This window comes from Zophobas morio, unplaced genomic scaffold (assembly GCF_036711695.1).
Source record: "Zophobas morio isolate AGI-343-1 ecotype UQ-CSIRO unplaced genomic scaffold, CSIRO_AGI_Zmor_V1 ptg000020l, whole genome shotgun sequence".
Taxonomy (NCBI): Eukaryota; Metazoa; Arthropoda; class Insecta; order Coleoptera; family Tenebrionidae; genus Zophobas; species Zophobas morio.
The window spans coordinates 2,140,586-2,156,653 of NW_026972125.1; the positions used below are offsets into that span (position 1 = coordinate 2,140,586).

At 34.8% G+C, this 16,068-nt stretch overlaps 3 protein-coding genes across 6 annotated transcripts; all 3 read right to left on the minus strand.

Moving 5' to 3' along the window:
- Nucleotides 1-3,249: 3,249 nt before the first annotated feature.
- Nucleotides 3,250-6,935, minus strand: LOC135131538 (anamorsin homolog). Of its 4 annotated transcripts, XR_010280921.1 has the most exons (5): nt 6,699-6,931; nt 6,273-6,650; nt 6,102-6,217; nt 5,656-5,823; nt 3,250-5,594 (listed from the first exon to the last, which is right to left on the minus strand). XR_010280921.1 is itself a non-coding variant. In XM_064059334.1 (4 exons), the coding sequence occupies exons 1-4, from the start codon at nt 6,814-6,816 to the stop codon at nt 5,722-5,724; spliced, it is 714 nt and encodes a 237-aa protein (XP_063915404.1). In that variant the 5' UTR covers nt 6,817-6,932; the 3' UTR covers nt 3,250-5,721. The 4 variants fall into 4 exon arrangements, 3 of the variants coding, with proteins under 3 accessions (XP_063915404.1, XP_063915402.1, XP_063915403.1); XM_064059334.1 differs by having other exon boundaries at nt 3,250-5,823; nt 6,699-6,932; XM_064059333.1 differs by lacking the exon at nt 3,250-5,594 and having other exon boundaries at nt 5,740-5,823; nt 5,872-6,217; nt 6,699-6,935.
- Nucleotides 6,936-9,064: 2,129 nt separating this feature from the next.
- Nucleotides 9,065-10,310, minus strand: LOC135131539 (anamorsin homolog). The gene is made up of 4 exons (XM_064059335.1): nt 10,084-10,310; nt 9,643-10,035; nt 9,292-9,589; nt 9,065-9,237 (listed from the first exon to the last, which is right to left on the minus strand). The coding sequence occupies exons 1-3, from the start codon at nt 10,199-10,201 to the stop codon at nt 9,321-9,323; spliced, it is 780 nt and encodes a 259-aa protein (XP_063915405.1). The 5' UTR covers nt 10,202-10,310; the 3' UTR covers nt 9,065-9,237; nt 9,292-9,320.
- Nucleotides 10,311-14,814: 4,504 nt separating this feature from the next.
- On the minus strand, nt 14,815-15,793 carry LOC135131543 (anamorsin homolog). Its single transcript, XM_064059340.1, has 4 exons — nt 15,627-15,793; nt 15,192-15,578; nt 15,024-15,139; nt 14,815-14,969 (listed from the first exon to the last, which is right to left on the minus strand). The coding sequence occupies exons 1-4, from the start codon at nt 15,730-15,732 to the stop codon at nt 14,856-14,858; spliced, it is 723 nt and encodes a 240-aa protein (XP_063915410.1). The 5' UTR covers nt 15,733-15,793; the 3' UTR covers nt 14,815-14,855.
- Nucleotides 15,794-16,068: the final 275 nt, after the last annotated feature.

Consider the following 16,068-nt stretch of genomic DNA (forward strand, 5'->3'; position numbering starts at 1 on the left):
TAAATTTTTTACTTTTCTAAATACTCAATTATTCGAATTTTCAATAAATTGAAGATTTGATTTTCCATTTTCTTGACTTTCGACTGTTTCCAATTCTTCAATTTTTCGATTTTTCATTTTTTTGATTTTTTCAATTTTTTAGATTCTCAGTTTTTGGATATTTGGTTTTGGGATTTTTCAATATTTCGATTTTTCGATTTTTATATTTTAGATTTTTCAATTTTTTTATATTTTAATTTTTCAATTTTTCCTGTTTTTGAATTTTTCAAATGTTTCGATTTCTTAATTTTTGGATTTTTCGAGTTCCCAGTTTTAGATTTTGCTTTTCAATTTTTCATTTTTCCAATTTTTCTTTTCAATCTTACGATTTTTCAGTTTTTCAAATCTGACTCTTATAGAATCTCAGTTTTTCAATTTTTCAGTTTTCTAGGTTTTTGATTTTTCAGTTTCTCAATTTTTTAAGCTTTTGATTTTTCGGCTTCACTTTTTTGATTTCTCAATTCTTCAATTTTTTAATTTCTCAGTTTTTGGATATTTTAGCTTTTCCATTCTTCAGTTTTTCATTCATTTCTCAATTTTTCGAAATTTCAGTTTTGGGAATTTTCTGATTAGGTACATATTTTTTATTCAGTTTTTCGATTTTTCAATTTCTCGATTTCCAATTTTCCTGTTTCGGTTTTTAACATTTTTTTCAATTTTTTTCCTCTTCAATTTGTCGATTTTACAATTTTTAAATTTTTGACTTTTCTAAATACTCAATTATCCGAATTTTCAATAAATTGAAGATTTGATTTTCCGTTTTCTTGACTTTCCACTGTTTCCAATTCTTCAATTTTTCGATTTTTAATTTTTTTGATTTTTTTAAATTTTTTAGATTCTCAGTTTTTGGATATTTAGTTTTCGGATTTTTCAATATTTCGATTTTTCGATTTTTCAATTTTTTTATATTTTAATTTTTCAATTTTTGAAATTGTAGATTTTTCGATTTCACGATTTTTCATTTCAGTTCTTCGATATTTCAATTTTTCCTGTTTTTGAATTTTTCAAATGTTTCGATTTCTTAATTTTTGGATTTTTAGAGTTCCAAGTTTTAGATTTTGCTTTTCAATTTTTCGTTTTTCCAATTTTTCTCTTCAATTTTTCGATTTTTTAGGTTTTCAAATTTGACTTTTAAAGAATCTGTTATTCAATTTTTCAGTTTTTTAGGTTTTTGATTTTTCAGTGTCTCGATTTTTTAAGCTTTTGATTTTTCGGCTTCACTTTTTTGATTTCTCAGTTTTTGGATATTTCAGTTTTTAGCATTCTTCAGTTTTTCACTCATTTTTCAATTTTTCGAAATTTCAGTTTTGGGAATTTTCTGATTAGGTAGATTTTTTTTTCAATTTTTCGATTTTTCAATTTTTTTTCCTCTTCAATTTTTCGATTTTACAATTTTTAAATTTTTTACTTTTCTGAATACTCAATTATTCGAATTTTCAATAAATTGAAGATTTGATTTTTCATTTTTTTTTTATTTTTTCAATTTTTTAGATTCTCAGTTTTTGGATATTTAGTTTTGGAATTTTTCAATATTTCGATTTTTAGATTTTTAAATTTTAGATTTTAAATTTTTTTATATTTTAATTTTTCAATTTTTAAAATTGTAGATTTTTCGATTTCTCGATTTTTCATTTCAGTTCTTCGATATTTCAATTTTTCCTGTTTTTGAATTTTTCAAATGTTTCGATTTCTTAATTTTTGGATTTTTAGAGTTCCAAGTTTTAGATTTTGCTTTTCAATTTTTCGTTTTTCCAATTTTTCTCTTCAATTTTTCGATTTTTTAGGTTTTCAAATTTGACTTTTACAGAATCTGTTTTTCAATTTTTCAGTTTTTTAGGTTTTTGATTTTTCAGTGTCTCGATTTTTTAAGCTTTTGATTTTTCGGCTTCACTTTTTTGATTTCTCAGTTTTTGGATATTTCAATTTTTAGCATTCTTCAATTTTTCACTCATTTTTCAATTTTTCGAAATTTCAGTTTTGGGAATTTTCTGATTAGGTAGATATTTTTTTTCAATTTTTCGATTTTTCAATTTCTCGATTTCCAATTTTCCACTGTTTCGGTTTTACATTTTTTTCAATTTTTTTCCTCTTCAATTTTTCGATTTTACAGTTTTTAAATTTTTGACTTTTCTAAATACTCAATTATTCGAATTTTCAATAAATTGAAGATTTGATTTTTCATTTTTTTTTTATTTTTTCAATTTTTTAGATTCTCAGTTTTTGGATAATTAGTTTTGGGATTTTTCAATATTTCGATTTTTCGATTTTTAAATTTTAGATTTTTAAATTTTTTTATATTTTAATTTTTCAATTTTTAAAATTGTAGATTTTTCGATTTCTCAATTTTTCATTTCAGTTCTTCGATATTTCAATTCTTTCTGTTTTTGAACTTTTCAAATGTTTCGATTTCTTAATTTTTGGATTTTTCGAAGTTCCCAGTTTTAGATTTTGTTTTTCCAATTTTTCTCTTCAATTTTACGATTTTTAAGTTTTTCAAATTTGACTTTTATAGAATCTGTTTTTCAATTTTTCAGTTTTTTAGGTTTTTGATTTTTCAGTGTCTCGATTTTTTAAGCTTTTGATTTTTCGGCTTCACTTTTTTGATTTCTCAGTTTTTGGATATTTCAGTTTTTCCATTCTTCAGTTTTCCACTCATTTTTCAATTTTTCGATTTTTCAATTTCTCGACTTCTAATTTTTCGATTTCTCAATTTTCCCATGTTTCAGTTTTACATTTTTTTTTTGATTTTTGAAGTAATTTGAGAAAATCTTGGAGATTCTTTGTGCCTGTTTTTTGAAGTAGTTGGAACGAAATTGGGAGATTACTTTTGTTGTTTTTGAAGTAGTTTGAAGGCATCTTGGAGACAACTTATACCTGGTGTTTGAAGTAGTTTGAAAGAATCTCGAGAATTCCTTGTGTCTGGTTTTTGAAGTATTTTACAGAATTTCAGGGACCGCTTTTGTATACATACATCAGATATTGAACATAAAATCTGCATTTTTTAAATATATTCGTCTTATTAATTTTGTTGTTTTTATAACACTATAACGATTACCCCATAACACTGAAAACTCAAAAATTGTCGATGCGTTCTGCAAACCACATTGGCACTATCTATCCCAAACTAAATTTAAAAAAAGAATGGGGTAATAAACGTTGCGTCACTGAAACGTGCGTCGGTAGTTTTGTGAAGGTAAGTATTAACAAATCTAAAATCTAGAACTTTATTTTCATCAAAATCTCATTTCATTCATTCCTGTGCTACAACGGTCATGATTTATTACAAAATATAAACAACTTGTCGCAAATAATGAATATAAACAACGTTTATAACCTAATGTATGTACGTAGATACATTTTTAGAAATCTATTGAGTATCACACATTGAAATACATAAAAAATAGATGTAACATATGGTTGTAAATAGATATAAAAACTCATAAAGAGGAGATCCTAAAATAATGAGATTCAAAGATGTGGACAAAAAAAATTAAGTAAAAATTTTCTCAGGATGGCTGCTCATAAAATGTAGCTGCAATGGTTACGATTACAGAAAAATGATATGAACATTTTCAAAAACTCTAAATGAACATGCCCTAGAGTCTTACAACATATACGTAGTCGAATTACATCTCACCTAAAATGTACAAAAAAGATGATTACAACATCAAAAATTCAACAGAACGAAGAGGTACAGTCGAACGTAATCTCGATAGGTATGAAAATTGCACGATATATGATACAAAATTTCTTCTACTAGTCTTTGTCATGAGTCCACGTGTTGTGCACAGAGCAAACTATACAGGATTTTTCTTGTATTTTATATCTTCCAACATATATGTTAGGCACATAGTTTACACACATTTGCACACTATTTTGTGATTTAATTTGAAATTCAGTTGAATGTCAGTTGCGGCGCACGAGATGACTGATGAGAGTTGTTCTGACGTGGTGATCGGCTGCAAAAAAGCGTGAATAATGGGAGACTGAGAGCTCTTCCTTGTCACGTTCCAGTTGGCCGCTGCTTGAATTCGTTGTTTTAGTGAGAGTTGACTTATTATCTACTATCAGAAGGTGGAATTATTCTGTGAGGTAAAATGTCGGGAAATGTGGAATTACCTCCGGGTTGTTTATCCGTTTTTTAATACAACTTTATTCCGATAACGTAACGACTTGCTTAAAAGAACTCAAAACAATTTTTTGTTTTGATATTCAATGCCATTGTTCAAACAAAGTTTTTTTTAAATTTTACCAGACTGCTTTTTATATAAAGAATCAGGTACGGTAAGTCATTGATGTAAATCAAAAACAACACCGGGCGTAATATGGATCCTGGACGTACATCAACATGAGCTATAGAATATTAAGCAAAATTGGTTTATTCATTCGTTCCTCAAACTTGATGAGGTTTAGGAAGATCCTCAACTGGTCTTATGTTTCTCGTGATATTTTACATTGATTAATTTATTTGATGCTTTTATTATGGATAGAATATTTATATAGTTTAAGGGAGATGTGAATCAATTAAATATTGCCTTCATGGGTGTACTTTTATTTCTGCTGTTGCCAAAACATATTATAACCGGATTTTTCAAGAATAAGCCAAAATTTTGACTACCGCGTGACTATTAATGTGATTTTTTTGTCGGGTTGGCAACAATTCAAGTTTTGGACAGCTTTTCATTGGTTATGATCCATCTGTCAAAGTTGACACACCTGTGAACTAACATTGCTGCCAACAACTCAGAATTGCCAACCAAATTTTTTTACAAAAACACCAACGCCACGTGAATACAAATTTAATATACAAAATACACAAAGCAAACCAGTATACTGCGTACGGTGAGCGATTGCGTGACAGAAAAGTCACTAAATCTACGCGAAGAAAAGTGTACCATCCGCGCGAAATTTGAAACCCCAAAATCACTCTAATCTTAAACGCTACAAAACATAAGTTTTACAATACTCGGGAATTTTTGTGGAGAGTTTCGTTTAGGAGCCATAATTTTACGATAGGAAAATGAATTCCTGGCTTCGAGTTGATGTTTTTTTTTGTTACAAAACTGTCTCTTAATAACAAAAAACGATGACTACTATCATTATACCTCTGTCTTCTACTGAAAATTGTTTCAAATATTTCCTGGAACATTAATCTTTACGGTGTCCTCTGGAGAGCAACTCTCACGAGAGTTCTGGTTTTGATTTTATGCCATCTTTAGTCTTAAGTTGTCATTTTAAATTTCAGAGGTCAATTATTGCAATTAATTGAGTTACTACAAAAAAAATATACGTAAAACAGACTTATCGGAGACCATTGGCGCACAACGAAACGCGTTCGTATTGTCAGAGTCGCTCACAAACTCGGAGAAACCAGGTAAAAGCGCAGGCCCGACCATGGCTTTATGGGCTGATCTTGGAATTATTTCTGGCAAGCGCCCTCTCAAGTGGACGCGTACCTTAAAGAAGCACTGTAGGTGAGAGTCAGAAAAGTGGCCTAACCTTAGCAATGGAACTTTCAGTAGTTTTACGTTTGTAACAGAGACAGTGACAGCCAGCTGTGAGTGAGAGAGTAGGAATTTCAGTGGATTTTATAGTGTTAGGTTGCTGCCAACTTACATGTCAACTGGTAAGAAATCCCAATCTCTCACCAGAACTACTATACCCGACTTATCTAAATGTCTTCTATAGTTGAAAACCAATCACCGGAATATTTTTGCCAGGCTTATTACCTGGCAACCCCCTCTGACGACAACCAGCGCGATAAAATGCATCCGCCAGAAAACACTACAAATAAAAAATTAAAAAAACACCCCTCTATCTCATTCCAAATACCCTTATATGGTCTAGGACAAGATGGCGCTCCCAACTTATCGCGGCCGACTCGGCGCGTGACATATTGGCTCGTCTGACGCGGCCCGAGACATTCCGCCGCCATACCAACATAGATTAGGAAACCTATCGCGCAAGTCATCTTGGGGCCAAATTGGCTTTTTGCGAAAATCTATCACGGCGAGTCGGACGCGACAAGTTGGCCGCGCCAAATTGTCCCTTTCCGTCCTAACATTTCCACATGATGACCTCATCCCACGGGGTAATTTCTGCACTTCCTTTGTCACCTCTTCAGCAGGCCCACAAATGTACCTCTTCAAAGCTTTAGGCTTTTCAGTGGTACCACACTCTAAAAAAAAAATTGACAACCTAACCACTACACAGTGTCAAAGTTAAACACCTACGCAGTGCCGCTGATTCAGGCTTCTTAAAATCTTTCTCATCAAGCAAATCATCTGGATCAGATACTTCATCAAGCTCTTGGTTCGCAAGATTTATCCAGTCTCTATGTTTGCGTTTCCGTAGTCTAGTGCAAATTCCAATCTCGTATGTTGGTTTAAAACCAAACACATTTGTGCCCGAGTTTGTTGTCTTCACTTCCACATTAACAAAACCCGCCACTTTTAGATTAAATACAACATCATCCACACCTTTTTCGATACAAGTGGCAACGACTTTACCTCCGAGTTTGCTTGTTGAGAAAACTCGCTTTAGGACACAGTCTGTGAGTTTTTCTTCTGGTATACGAAGCAATACTGTTTTGGTTTCGTGCTGTTTGAGATCTGCGGAATTATTAAATTGTGAAAACCGCAAAAACGTGAACGTCATACCTGATATTTGCTTCAAGGTGAGGGTTTCGCTTATTGGGGATTGTGGGGGCTCATCGTAGATTCGGTCGTCGTAGATAATTAGAAGTCTCTTCTTTTTTTCAGGTGTTGTTGCAGACATTGTTATTTTGTACTTAATTTTGTCATTTGCAAATGACAATGACAGGAATGACAGATATGGCTACCAACGTAAAGCGAAAAAAGCGAACCAACTTTATTACGAATTCGTTTTCGGGTACGTCAGAGGCGTCTTTAAACCCATTGGGATTCAGCTTTTGGTACTCTGGCAATTATCAACGATGAACTATTAAATTAAAAACAAGATTAAAAGAACGGCGTGTTACCCATTTGGTGACTTTCATTTTTCACGTTTGTTGCATTGGCAGTAAGTGACATTAGTTCGTTGTTCGCGAAACTTTCGAATGGGCATTGAAGATTGTGAATTATTTTCGATTTTTTTAATTCTTTGCGAGAAAACAACGTGCAATGATAAACTTATGCTTCCTGTTTTGTAAAGTGTGTTGATTGACCTACTTTTCCTCAATTTTATTCGAAGAATTGGTGAGTGGTAGTGACTATAAGGGGAGTGCATTTTGGAGAGTGTTTGGTGCGGTTTATGTGGTTCTCTGCTGAAAAGGTAAATCAGTTATTTATTTTTTAATAATTATTGCTGTATGAACAATTTAAACAGTATTGCTGAAGATAACACAGCCTGAATAGTGTATTAATAAAATATAATGGCGGTCCATAGCCACCGCGATCATTTAAATTTGCCGAAATCTATCCGTCAGTCGTTTGGAATCACTTTTATTTTTTGAAAGTTTATAGATCGGTTTGAATGACACTTTCTGCGCCCTGCACCCCATTACAAACATATTCCTAAACGTGGAACTTTGGAACTCGTGGGACTTTAATTGCGTGTATACTTGGTTGCCTACATTGGGCGCAACTAATAGTGCTAAGCATAGGGCGTACACTAATTGTGAGCGTAAACTTTGGAATGACCACGTTTCGCTGACTTCTTTGATACGAGATTTATTGGTCCTAAGGTCACCCTGTATGGCTCACTATTTTATGTTTTTCCTAAGTGATTTCTAAATATTTATATCGGGTGATCCAAGAGTGACGGAAAAGCTCGATGGTGCGTTATTAAGAAAGGCTCTGAAGAATTGGAAAAAAATTGTTAAAGAAATCTTTGATCCAAACTTGCACCGACACTTTGGTATACCGTGGCCGGAGAACTTGTTTGATCTACAGACCAGAACGCACTCAGGCCAATGTCGACTCTATCATGTTCCGTGATCTGATACACAACCTAACCGTTTGGTCGGACTTTACAACGAATAAGTGAACATTTTGGTAGGTATATGTATTAATTATTGACATGCAACTATTTTTTCTTTAATTAAGAAATAATTCTTTGTGGAAAAGTGTAGTTATTTTTATCTTTTGGAAACGCTAGGATCTACTTTGCATGAATTTTTAATTATTTTTTAATTTAATTTTTTAGCAATAAAGCAACAAGCTTAAAAGGCTTTCAATGTAAAAATAAGAGCAAAATGTTTGACTGTTGTAGAAGTGTCACTAAAGATTCTGCGAAGTCAATTAATTTCACCGCGAAAATTTTGATTTAAATTCGGTCACCACAAACTCAAAACAATTTTTTGTTTTGATATTCAATGACATTGTTCAAAGTTTTTTTTTTTATTTTTGCAGACTGCTTTTTTATATAAAGGATCAGGTAAGGTAAGTCATTGATGCAAATCAAAAACAACACCGGGTCTAATATGGATCCTGTCAGTACAGCCACCATCATCACGCCCATTTCAACAGAGAAGTATCCCAACCTGTCCACATGGTATAGAACCTGCAAGAACCTTCCATACTACGAGCAAGGCAACGGTGTGGGTCTGAACAAACTCGACGCTCTCGTTGAACTTAAATTAGGAAGACCTCGAACCAAAGACTTCTGTGAATAAACCTTCTATGTGTGAGGGAAAGTGAAGATCCTCAACTGGTCTTATGTTTCTCGTGATATTTTACATTAATTAATTTATTTGATGCTTTCATTATGGATAGATTTATACATTTTAATGGAGACGTGAATCAGTTAAATATTGCCTTCATGGGTGTACTTTTATTTCTGCTGTTGCCAAAACATATTATAACCGGATTTTGCAAGTATAAGCCAAAATTTTGACTCTACCGCGTGACTATTAATGTTTTTTTTTTGTCAGGTTGACAACACTTCAAGTTTTGGACAGCTTTTCATTGGTTATGATCCATCTGTCAAAGTTGACAACTGTGAACTAACATTGCTGCCAACAACTCAGAATTGCCAACCAAAATTTTTTTACAAAAACACCAACTCCACGTGAATACAAATTTAATAAACAAAATACACAAAGTAAACCAGTACCCAACTTATCTAAATATCTGTCTTTAGTTGAAAACCAACCAACGGAATATTTTTGCCAGGCTTATAACCTGGCAACCCCCTGTGATGACAACCAGCGCACCGAAATGCATCCCCCAGAGAACACTACAAATAAAAAATTAAAAAAACACCCCTCTATCACATTCCAAATACCCTTACACTGTCTAGGTCAAGATGGCGCTCCCATCTTACCGCGGCCGACTCGGCGTAAGACATATTGGCTCGTCCGACTCGGCGCGAGACATTTTGGCGCCAGACGTTCCGGCGAGAGACTTTTCAGAGCCAAGCCAACTTGGCTCAGGGATACTTTGGCGCAAGTCATCTTGGTGCCAAGTTGGCCGCGCCAAATAGTCGCTTTCCGCCCTAACATTGCTACATGATGACCTTGTCACAAGGGGTAATTTCTGCACTTCCTTAGTCACCTCTTCAGCTTTACGCTTTTCAGAGGTGCCACACTCTAAAAAAAAATTACAACCTAACCACCACACAGTGTCAAAGTCAAACACTTACGTAGTGCCGCTGATTCAGGCTGCTTAAAATCTTCCTCATCAAGCAACTCATCCGGATCAAGTATCTGATCAGGCTCTTCCTTATCAGTCACGTTAAATTTTATCCAGTCTCCATGTTTGCGTTTCCGTAGTCCAGGGCAGATTCCAAACAAGAACAAGTTTGTTGGTTTAAAACCAAACACATTTATGCCCGAGTTTGTTGTCTTCACTTCCACATTAACAAAACCCGCCAGTTTTAGATTAAATTCAACATCATCCACATCTTTTTCGATACAAGTGGCAACGACTTTACCTCCGAGTTTGCATGTTGAGAAAACTCGGTTTAGGACACAGTCGGTGAGTTTTTCTTCTGGTATACGAAGCAATACTGTATTGTTTTCGTGCTCTTTGAGCTCTGTAGAATTATTAACTTGTGAAAACTTCAAAAACGTGAACGTCATACCTGATATTTGCTTCAACTTGAGGGTTTCGATTATTGGGGATTGTGGGGGCTCATCGTAAATTTGGTCGTCGTAGATAATTAGAAGTCTCGTTTTTTTTTCAGGTTGTCTTAAATCCATTGTTACTTTCGTACTTAATTTTGTCACTTGCAAATGACAATGACAGGAATGACAGATATGGCTACCAACGTAAAGCGAAAAAAAATTTAATTTTTTAGCAATAAAGCAACAAGCTCAAAAGGCTTTCAACGTAAAAATAAGAGAAAAATGTTTGACTGTCGCAGAAGTGTCACTAAAGATTCTGCGAAGTCGATTTCTATAAAAAAGTAACTACTTACTAAGACAAGACTGATTGTGTCCAATGACAAAACTTCTAAGAAAATAGAGGGCGATTGGGTGGGGCTAATATTTGCTAAAATAAGATTAATTTTGGTAAATGACTGAGCAATATTAGGAGTAGTGAGTGGAAAAATAAAACTAAGCCCCACCCACCCACCCCTTCTTCAATTTTTTTCTTCGGAAATAAAAAATGAACAGGGTGGGTGGGCGTTACTAGTACTTACTAAAATAAGGCTGATTGTGGCCAATGACATAACTTCTAACAAAATAGAGGGCGGGTGGGCGGGTCTAGTATTTGCTAAGATATACCCTAACCTAACCCCGCCCTCCCCCCCGTCCCCATTTCAGTGATTCATTTAATCTGCCTTCAATGAAAATTGTATCTTATAGTGAACAGAAATAAAATCGTTAGAATGAGAACAGGGCGGGTGGGCGGGGTTAGTATTTACTAAGATAAGAGTAATTGTGGCCAATGTCATAACCTTTAAGAAAATAGAGAGTGGGTGGGCGGGACTAGTTTTTGTTGAGAATAGACTGACTTTGGTAAATGACTGAACAATATTAGGAGTAGTCAGTGAAAAAAACAAACTTAGCCCCGCCCGCTCACCCGTTTTTTAATTTTTTCTACTGAAATAAGAAATAAATCTTATAGTAAATAGTACATATACCGAAAGAATTACAATTAGCATTTTTTTCTTTTTTTTTGTAACAGCCTACGTTCTATTAGTTCCAATTTCTACTCTTCGAGAGAACATATAATTAACCCCGCCCACCCACACCGCCTCCATCTCAGTGACCGATTTTATCCAGTCAGAATGAAACAAGGATCTTATACTGAACAGAAATGAGATCGTTAGAATGACAACGGGGTGGGTGGGCGGAGCTAGTACCTGCCAAAATAAGACTGATTTTAGTAAATGACATATCTTCTAAGAAAATGAAGGGTGGGTAGGCGGGGCTAATCTTTGCTAAAATGCTGATTACTGCAAATAACATACCTTCTAAGAAAACAAAGGGTGGGGCTAGTACTTGCTAAGATTAGACTGATTGTGGCAGATGACATAACCTCTAACAAAATAGAGGGGGGGTGGGCGGGCCTAGTTTTTGCTAAGATAAGACTAATTTTGGCAAATGACTTACCCTCTAAGAACATAGAAGGCGGATAGATCGGGCTAGAAGTTGCCAAGATAAGACTGAACAATATTAAGAATAGTCACTAGAATGAAGAGGGGGTGGGTGGGCGGGGCTATTGTTTGTTTTTGAAATCAGCACATCAAGATCTATAACCCTGAATTTTTTTAGAATTTTTAGACGACTTTTCCAAAAATGAAATTTTCCGCTGTGTACATATACCCTAACCTAAATCCGCCCACCCACCCCGCCTCCATTTCAGTGATTCATTTAATCTGCCTTGAATGAGAACTGTATCTTATACTAATTTTGATAAATGACTGAACATTATTAGGAGTAGTCAGTGGAAAAATCAAAGTTAGCCCCACCCACCCACCCGTTCTTTATTTTTTTTCTTCTGAAATAAAAATGAACAGGGCGGGTGGGCGGGGCTAATGCTTACTAAGTTAAGACTGATTGTGGCAAATGACCTACCCTCTAAGAAAATAGAGGACGGGTGAGTGGAGGGCCTAGTACTTGCTAAAATAAGACTAATTTTGGTGAATGGTATACCTTCTGAGAAAACAGAAGGCGGGGGTAGTATTTGTTGAGATATTTTTGCAAATGACTGAACAATATTAGGAGTAGTCCCTGAAATGAAGACGGGGTGGGTGGGCGGGGTTATTGCTTTTTTATAAAAACATGGAAAAATCAAACTTAACCCCGCCCGCCCACCCGTTCCTTAAATTTTTTGTTCTGAAATAAATAATAAATCTTGTAGCAAATAGCATACCGCAAAAATATTACGATTAACATTTTTTTTTGTTTTTTCTTAAACAGCCTGCGTTCCATTAGTTCCCGTTCTCACTTTACAAAAGAACATATAATAATTTGGGCTAATACTTACTAAGTTAACACTGATTGTGGCAAAGACCTACGCTCTAAGAAAATAGAGTGCTGGTGGGTGGGGAGCCTAGTACTTGCTAAAATAAGTCTAATTTTGGTAAATGTTTGAAGTCACTTCCGACCTCATTTCTTCGATAACTCCAACCGTTTTTCCAGAATCGCCCATTCAAATACCATATAATAAAATTTCACAATTTTTGAAAATTTCAAAAAATTCCAATTTCACACCGAATATTCCGAAAATATTGCTTCGTTACCATAAACACGCTCTATTTTTGAACTCAGCACTTCGGGATCTATGTATATCCCAGAATTTTTTGAGAATTTTTAGACGACTTTTCCAATAATGAAATTTTCCGCGGTGTACATAGACCCTAACCTAACCCCGCCCACCCACCCCGCCTCCTTTTCAGTGATTCATTTAATCTGCTTTGAATGAAAACTGTATCTTATAGTGAACAGAAATAAAATCGTTAGAATGAGAACAGGGCGGGTGGGCGGGGCTAGTACTTACTAAGATAAGACTGATTGTGGCCAGTGACATAACCTCTAAGAAAATAGAGGGCGGGTAACTTTGGTAAATGACAATATTTGTAGTTTTTTTTTTTTTAATAAGAAATAAATTTTATAGCAAATAGTATATTTTTTAAGAAAAATATTTCTAACAAAATAAAGGGTGGGTGGGCGGGGCTAGTAATTCCTAAGATAAGTCTAATTTCGAGAATGACTTTCCGTTTGAGAAAATAGAAGGTGGATGGTGGGATTTAAAGTTGTTAAAATAAGACTGAACCATATTAAGAGTAGCCATTGGAATGAAGAAGGGGTGGGTGGGTGGGGCTACTACTTGCCCATAAGGCTAGAAAAAAAAAATAAATTTAGCCCGCCCACGTCCTTTCATTTCACTGATTTATTTTATTTAGCGTAAAACAGGTATACCAAAAAATTCAATGTAAATATAACCCTGAATTTTTTCAGAATTTTTAAACGACTTTTTCAAAAATGAAATTTTCCACTATGTATACCCTAACCTAAAATCTACAAGAAAATGTATTTAGTTAAGTTTCGAAAATGGTCAAAAATGCTTCGAAATTTGAACAACTAGAAAAATGTCGCTTTTGAAGAAGTCGTCTAAAAAGTCACAAAAAATTCTGGGACAAGAATCTCGACTTGCTAATCCCAAAAATATAACGTATTTATAATCACGGAGCACCATTTCCGAAATATTCGGTTTTAAAGTCAGTTATTTTAAAATTTCAAAAATTCTGGAAGCAACTATAAAAAAATCTTCCGAAATCGCTGTTCGACTCATCTTGAAAAAAGTAAACATCTCATTATCGCGAAAATTCCCTGCACGTGCGTCACGCCACTCCCCTTTGCAAAAACGCCCCCCCCCCCCCCCCCCTCGAATCCGGCATATTGTCTGTATAATTCCCCATTTGCATGTCTTCCCGAAATTGCATTTCGCAAATTCGAATTTAAGTTAAGCTATAGAATATTAAGCAAAATTCGTTTATTCATTCGTTCCTGAAAACTGATGACGTCATCGCAAAACGTTAATCTTTTTACGATTTCGTCACCGTTAATGAATTTTGATTATAATTTAAACGAGTTACATTTTCACTACTATAATGTGAGCTCCTCTAAAGTCTTTTTTGTCATTCCAGAATTCCATAATCGTGGAAAACGAGAAACAAAATGGACAAAACATATAAGTGTAATTACAGAATCCTACAAATTTTTAGATAAGTTTCTTCGAGACAAGAACTACTTAATCGGTCCAAGTCTAACGGTGGCTGACTTGTGTTGCGTCGCAACAGTCAGTACAGCCACCATCATCACGCCCATAGCAACACAGAAGTATCCCAACCTGTCCACATGGTATAGGACCTGCAAGAACTTATCACACCACGAGCAAGGCAACGGTGTGGGTCTGAACAAACTCGACGCTCTCGTTGAACTTAAATTAGGAAGACCTCGAACCACAGACTTCTGTGAATAAACCTTCTATGTGTGGTGGAAAGTGAAGATCCTCAACTGGTCTTATGTTTCTCGTGATATTTTACATTAATTAATTTATTTGATGCTTTTATTATGCATAGAATATTTATACATATTAATGGAGATGTGAATCAATTAAATATTGCCTTCGTGGGTGTACTTTTATTTCTGCTGTTGCCAAAACATATTATAAGCGGATTTTTCAAGAATAAGTCAAAATTTTGACTCTACCGCGTGACTATTAATGTGGTTTTTTTGTCAGGTTGGTGACAATTCAAGTTTTGGACAGCTTTTCATTCTGTCAAAGTTGACAACTGTGAACTAACATTGCTGCCAACAACTTAGAATTTCTAACCAAAAAATTTTACAAAAACACCAAATCCATATCAATACAAATTTAATAAACAAGTACCCAACTTATCTAAATATCTGCCTCTAGTAGATTACCAACCAACTGAATTCTTTCGCCAGCCTTAAAAGCTGGCAACCCCATGTAAGGACAACTAGCGCACCGAAATGCATCCCCCAGATAACACTACAAATACAAAATTAAAAAAACAGCCCTCTATCACATTCCAAATACCCTTACATTGCCACATGATGACTGTGTCACATGGGGTAATTTCTCCACTGCCTTTGTCACCTCTTCCGCAAGCCCACAAGTGCAATTCTTGCAAGCTTTACGCTTCTCAGTGGTGCCACACTCTAAAAAAAAAATTACAACTTAACCACCACAGTGTCAAAGTTAAACACCTACGCAGTGCCGCTGCTTCAGGCTTCTTAAAATCTTCCTCATCAAGCAAATCATCTGGATCAAGCATCTCATCAGGCTCTTCCTTATCGGTCACATTAAGTTTTATCCAGTTTCCATGTTTGCGTTTCTGTAGTCCAGCGCAACTTCCAGTCTCATATGTTGGTTTAAAACCAGACACATGTGTGCCCGTTATTGTTGTCTTCACTTCCACATTAACAAAACCCGCCAGTTTTAGATTAAATACAACATCATCCACACCTTTTTCGATACAAGTGGCAACGACTTTACCTCCGAGTTTGCTTGTTGAGAAAACTCGCTTTAGGACAGAGTCGGTGAGTTTTTCTTCTGGTATACGAAGCAATACTGTTTCGTTTTCGTGCGCTTTGAGATCTGCGGAATTATTAAATTGTGAAAAATGCAAAAACGTGAACGTCATACCTGATATTTGCTTCAACTCAAGGGATTCGCTGATTGGGGGCTCATCGTAGATTTCGTCGTAGATAATTAGAATTCTCTTCTTTTCTTCAGGTTGTACTGCATCCATTGTTATTACTTCTTTACTTAATTTTGTGACTTGCAAATGACAATGACAGGAATGACAGAAATGGCTACCAACGTAAAGCGAAAAAAGCGAACCAACTTTATGACGAATTCGTTTTCGGTTACGTCCGAGGCGTCTTTAAACCCATTGGGATTCAGCTTTTGGAGTTCTGGCAATTATCAACGATGAACTATTAAATTAACAACAAGAATAAAAGAACGGTGTGTTACTCATTTGGTGACTTTCATTTTTCACGTTTGTTGCGTTGGCAGTAAGAGACATTAGTTTGTTCGTTGTTCGCGAAACTTTCGAATGGGCATTGAAGATTGTGAATTATTT

What these genes read in the sequence shown, in the direction of transcription:
- LOC135131538 (XM_064059332.1), bottom strand. Translation starts at nt 6,816, where the DNA reads ATGTCTGCAACAACACCTGAAAAAAAGAAGAGACTTCTAATTATCTAC. An exon ending in CACCTTGAAGCAAATATCAG is followed by an intron (nt 6,651 to 6,698) that starts GTATGACGTTCA and finishes ATAATTCCGCAG; the next exon opens with ATCTCAAACAGCACGAAACC. An exon ending in GCCTGAATCAGCGGCACTGC is followed by an intron (nt 6,218 to 6,272) that starts GTAGGTGTTTAA and finishes TTTTTTTTTTAG; the next exon opens with AGTGTGGTACCACTGAAAAG.
- LOC135131539 (XM_064059335.1), bottom strand. Translation starts at nt 10,201, where the DNA reads ATGGATTTAAGACAACCTGAAAAAAAAACGAGACTTCTAATTATCTAC. An exon ending in CAAGTTGAAGCAAATATCAG is followed by an intron (nt 10,036 to 10,083) that starts GTATGACGTTCA and finishes ATAATTCTACAG; the next exon opens with AGCTCAAAGAGCACGAAAAC. An exon ending in GCCTGAATCAGCGGCACTAC is followed by an intron (nt 9,590 to 9,642) that starts GTAAGTGTTTGA and finishes ATTTTTTTTTAG; the next exon opens with AGTGTGGCACCTCTGAAAAG.
- LOC135131543 (XM_064059340.1), bottom strand. Translation starts at nt 15,732, where the DNA reads ATGGATGCAGTACAACCTGAAGAAAAGAAGAGAATTCTAATTATCTAC. An exon ending in TGAGTTGAAGCAAATATCAG is followed by an intron (nt 15,579 to 15,626) that starts GTATGACGTTCA and finishes ATAATTCCGCAG; the next exon opens with ATCTCAAAGCGCACGAAAAC. An exon ending in CACAGTCATCATGTGGCAAT is followed by an intron (nt 14,970 to 15,023) that starts GTAAGGGTATTT and finishes TTGTATTTGTAG; the next exon opens with TGTTATCTGGGGGATGCATT.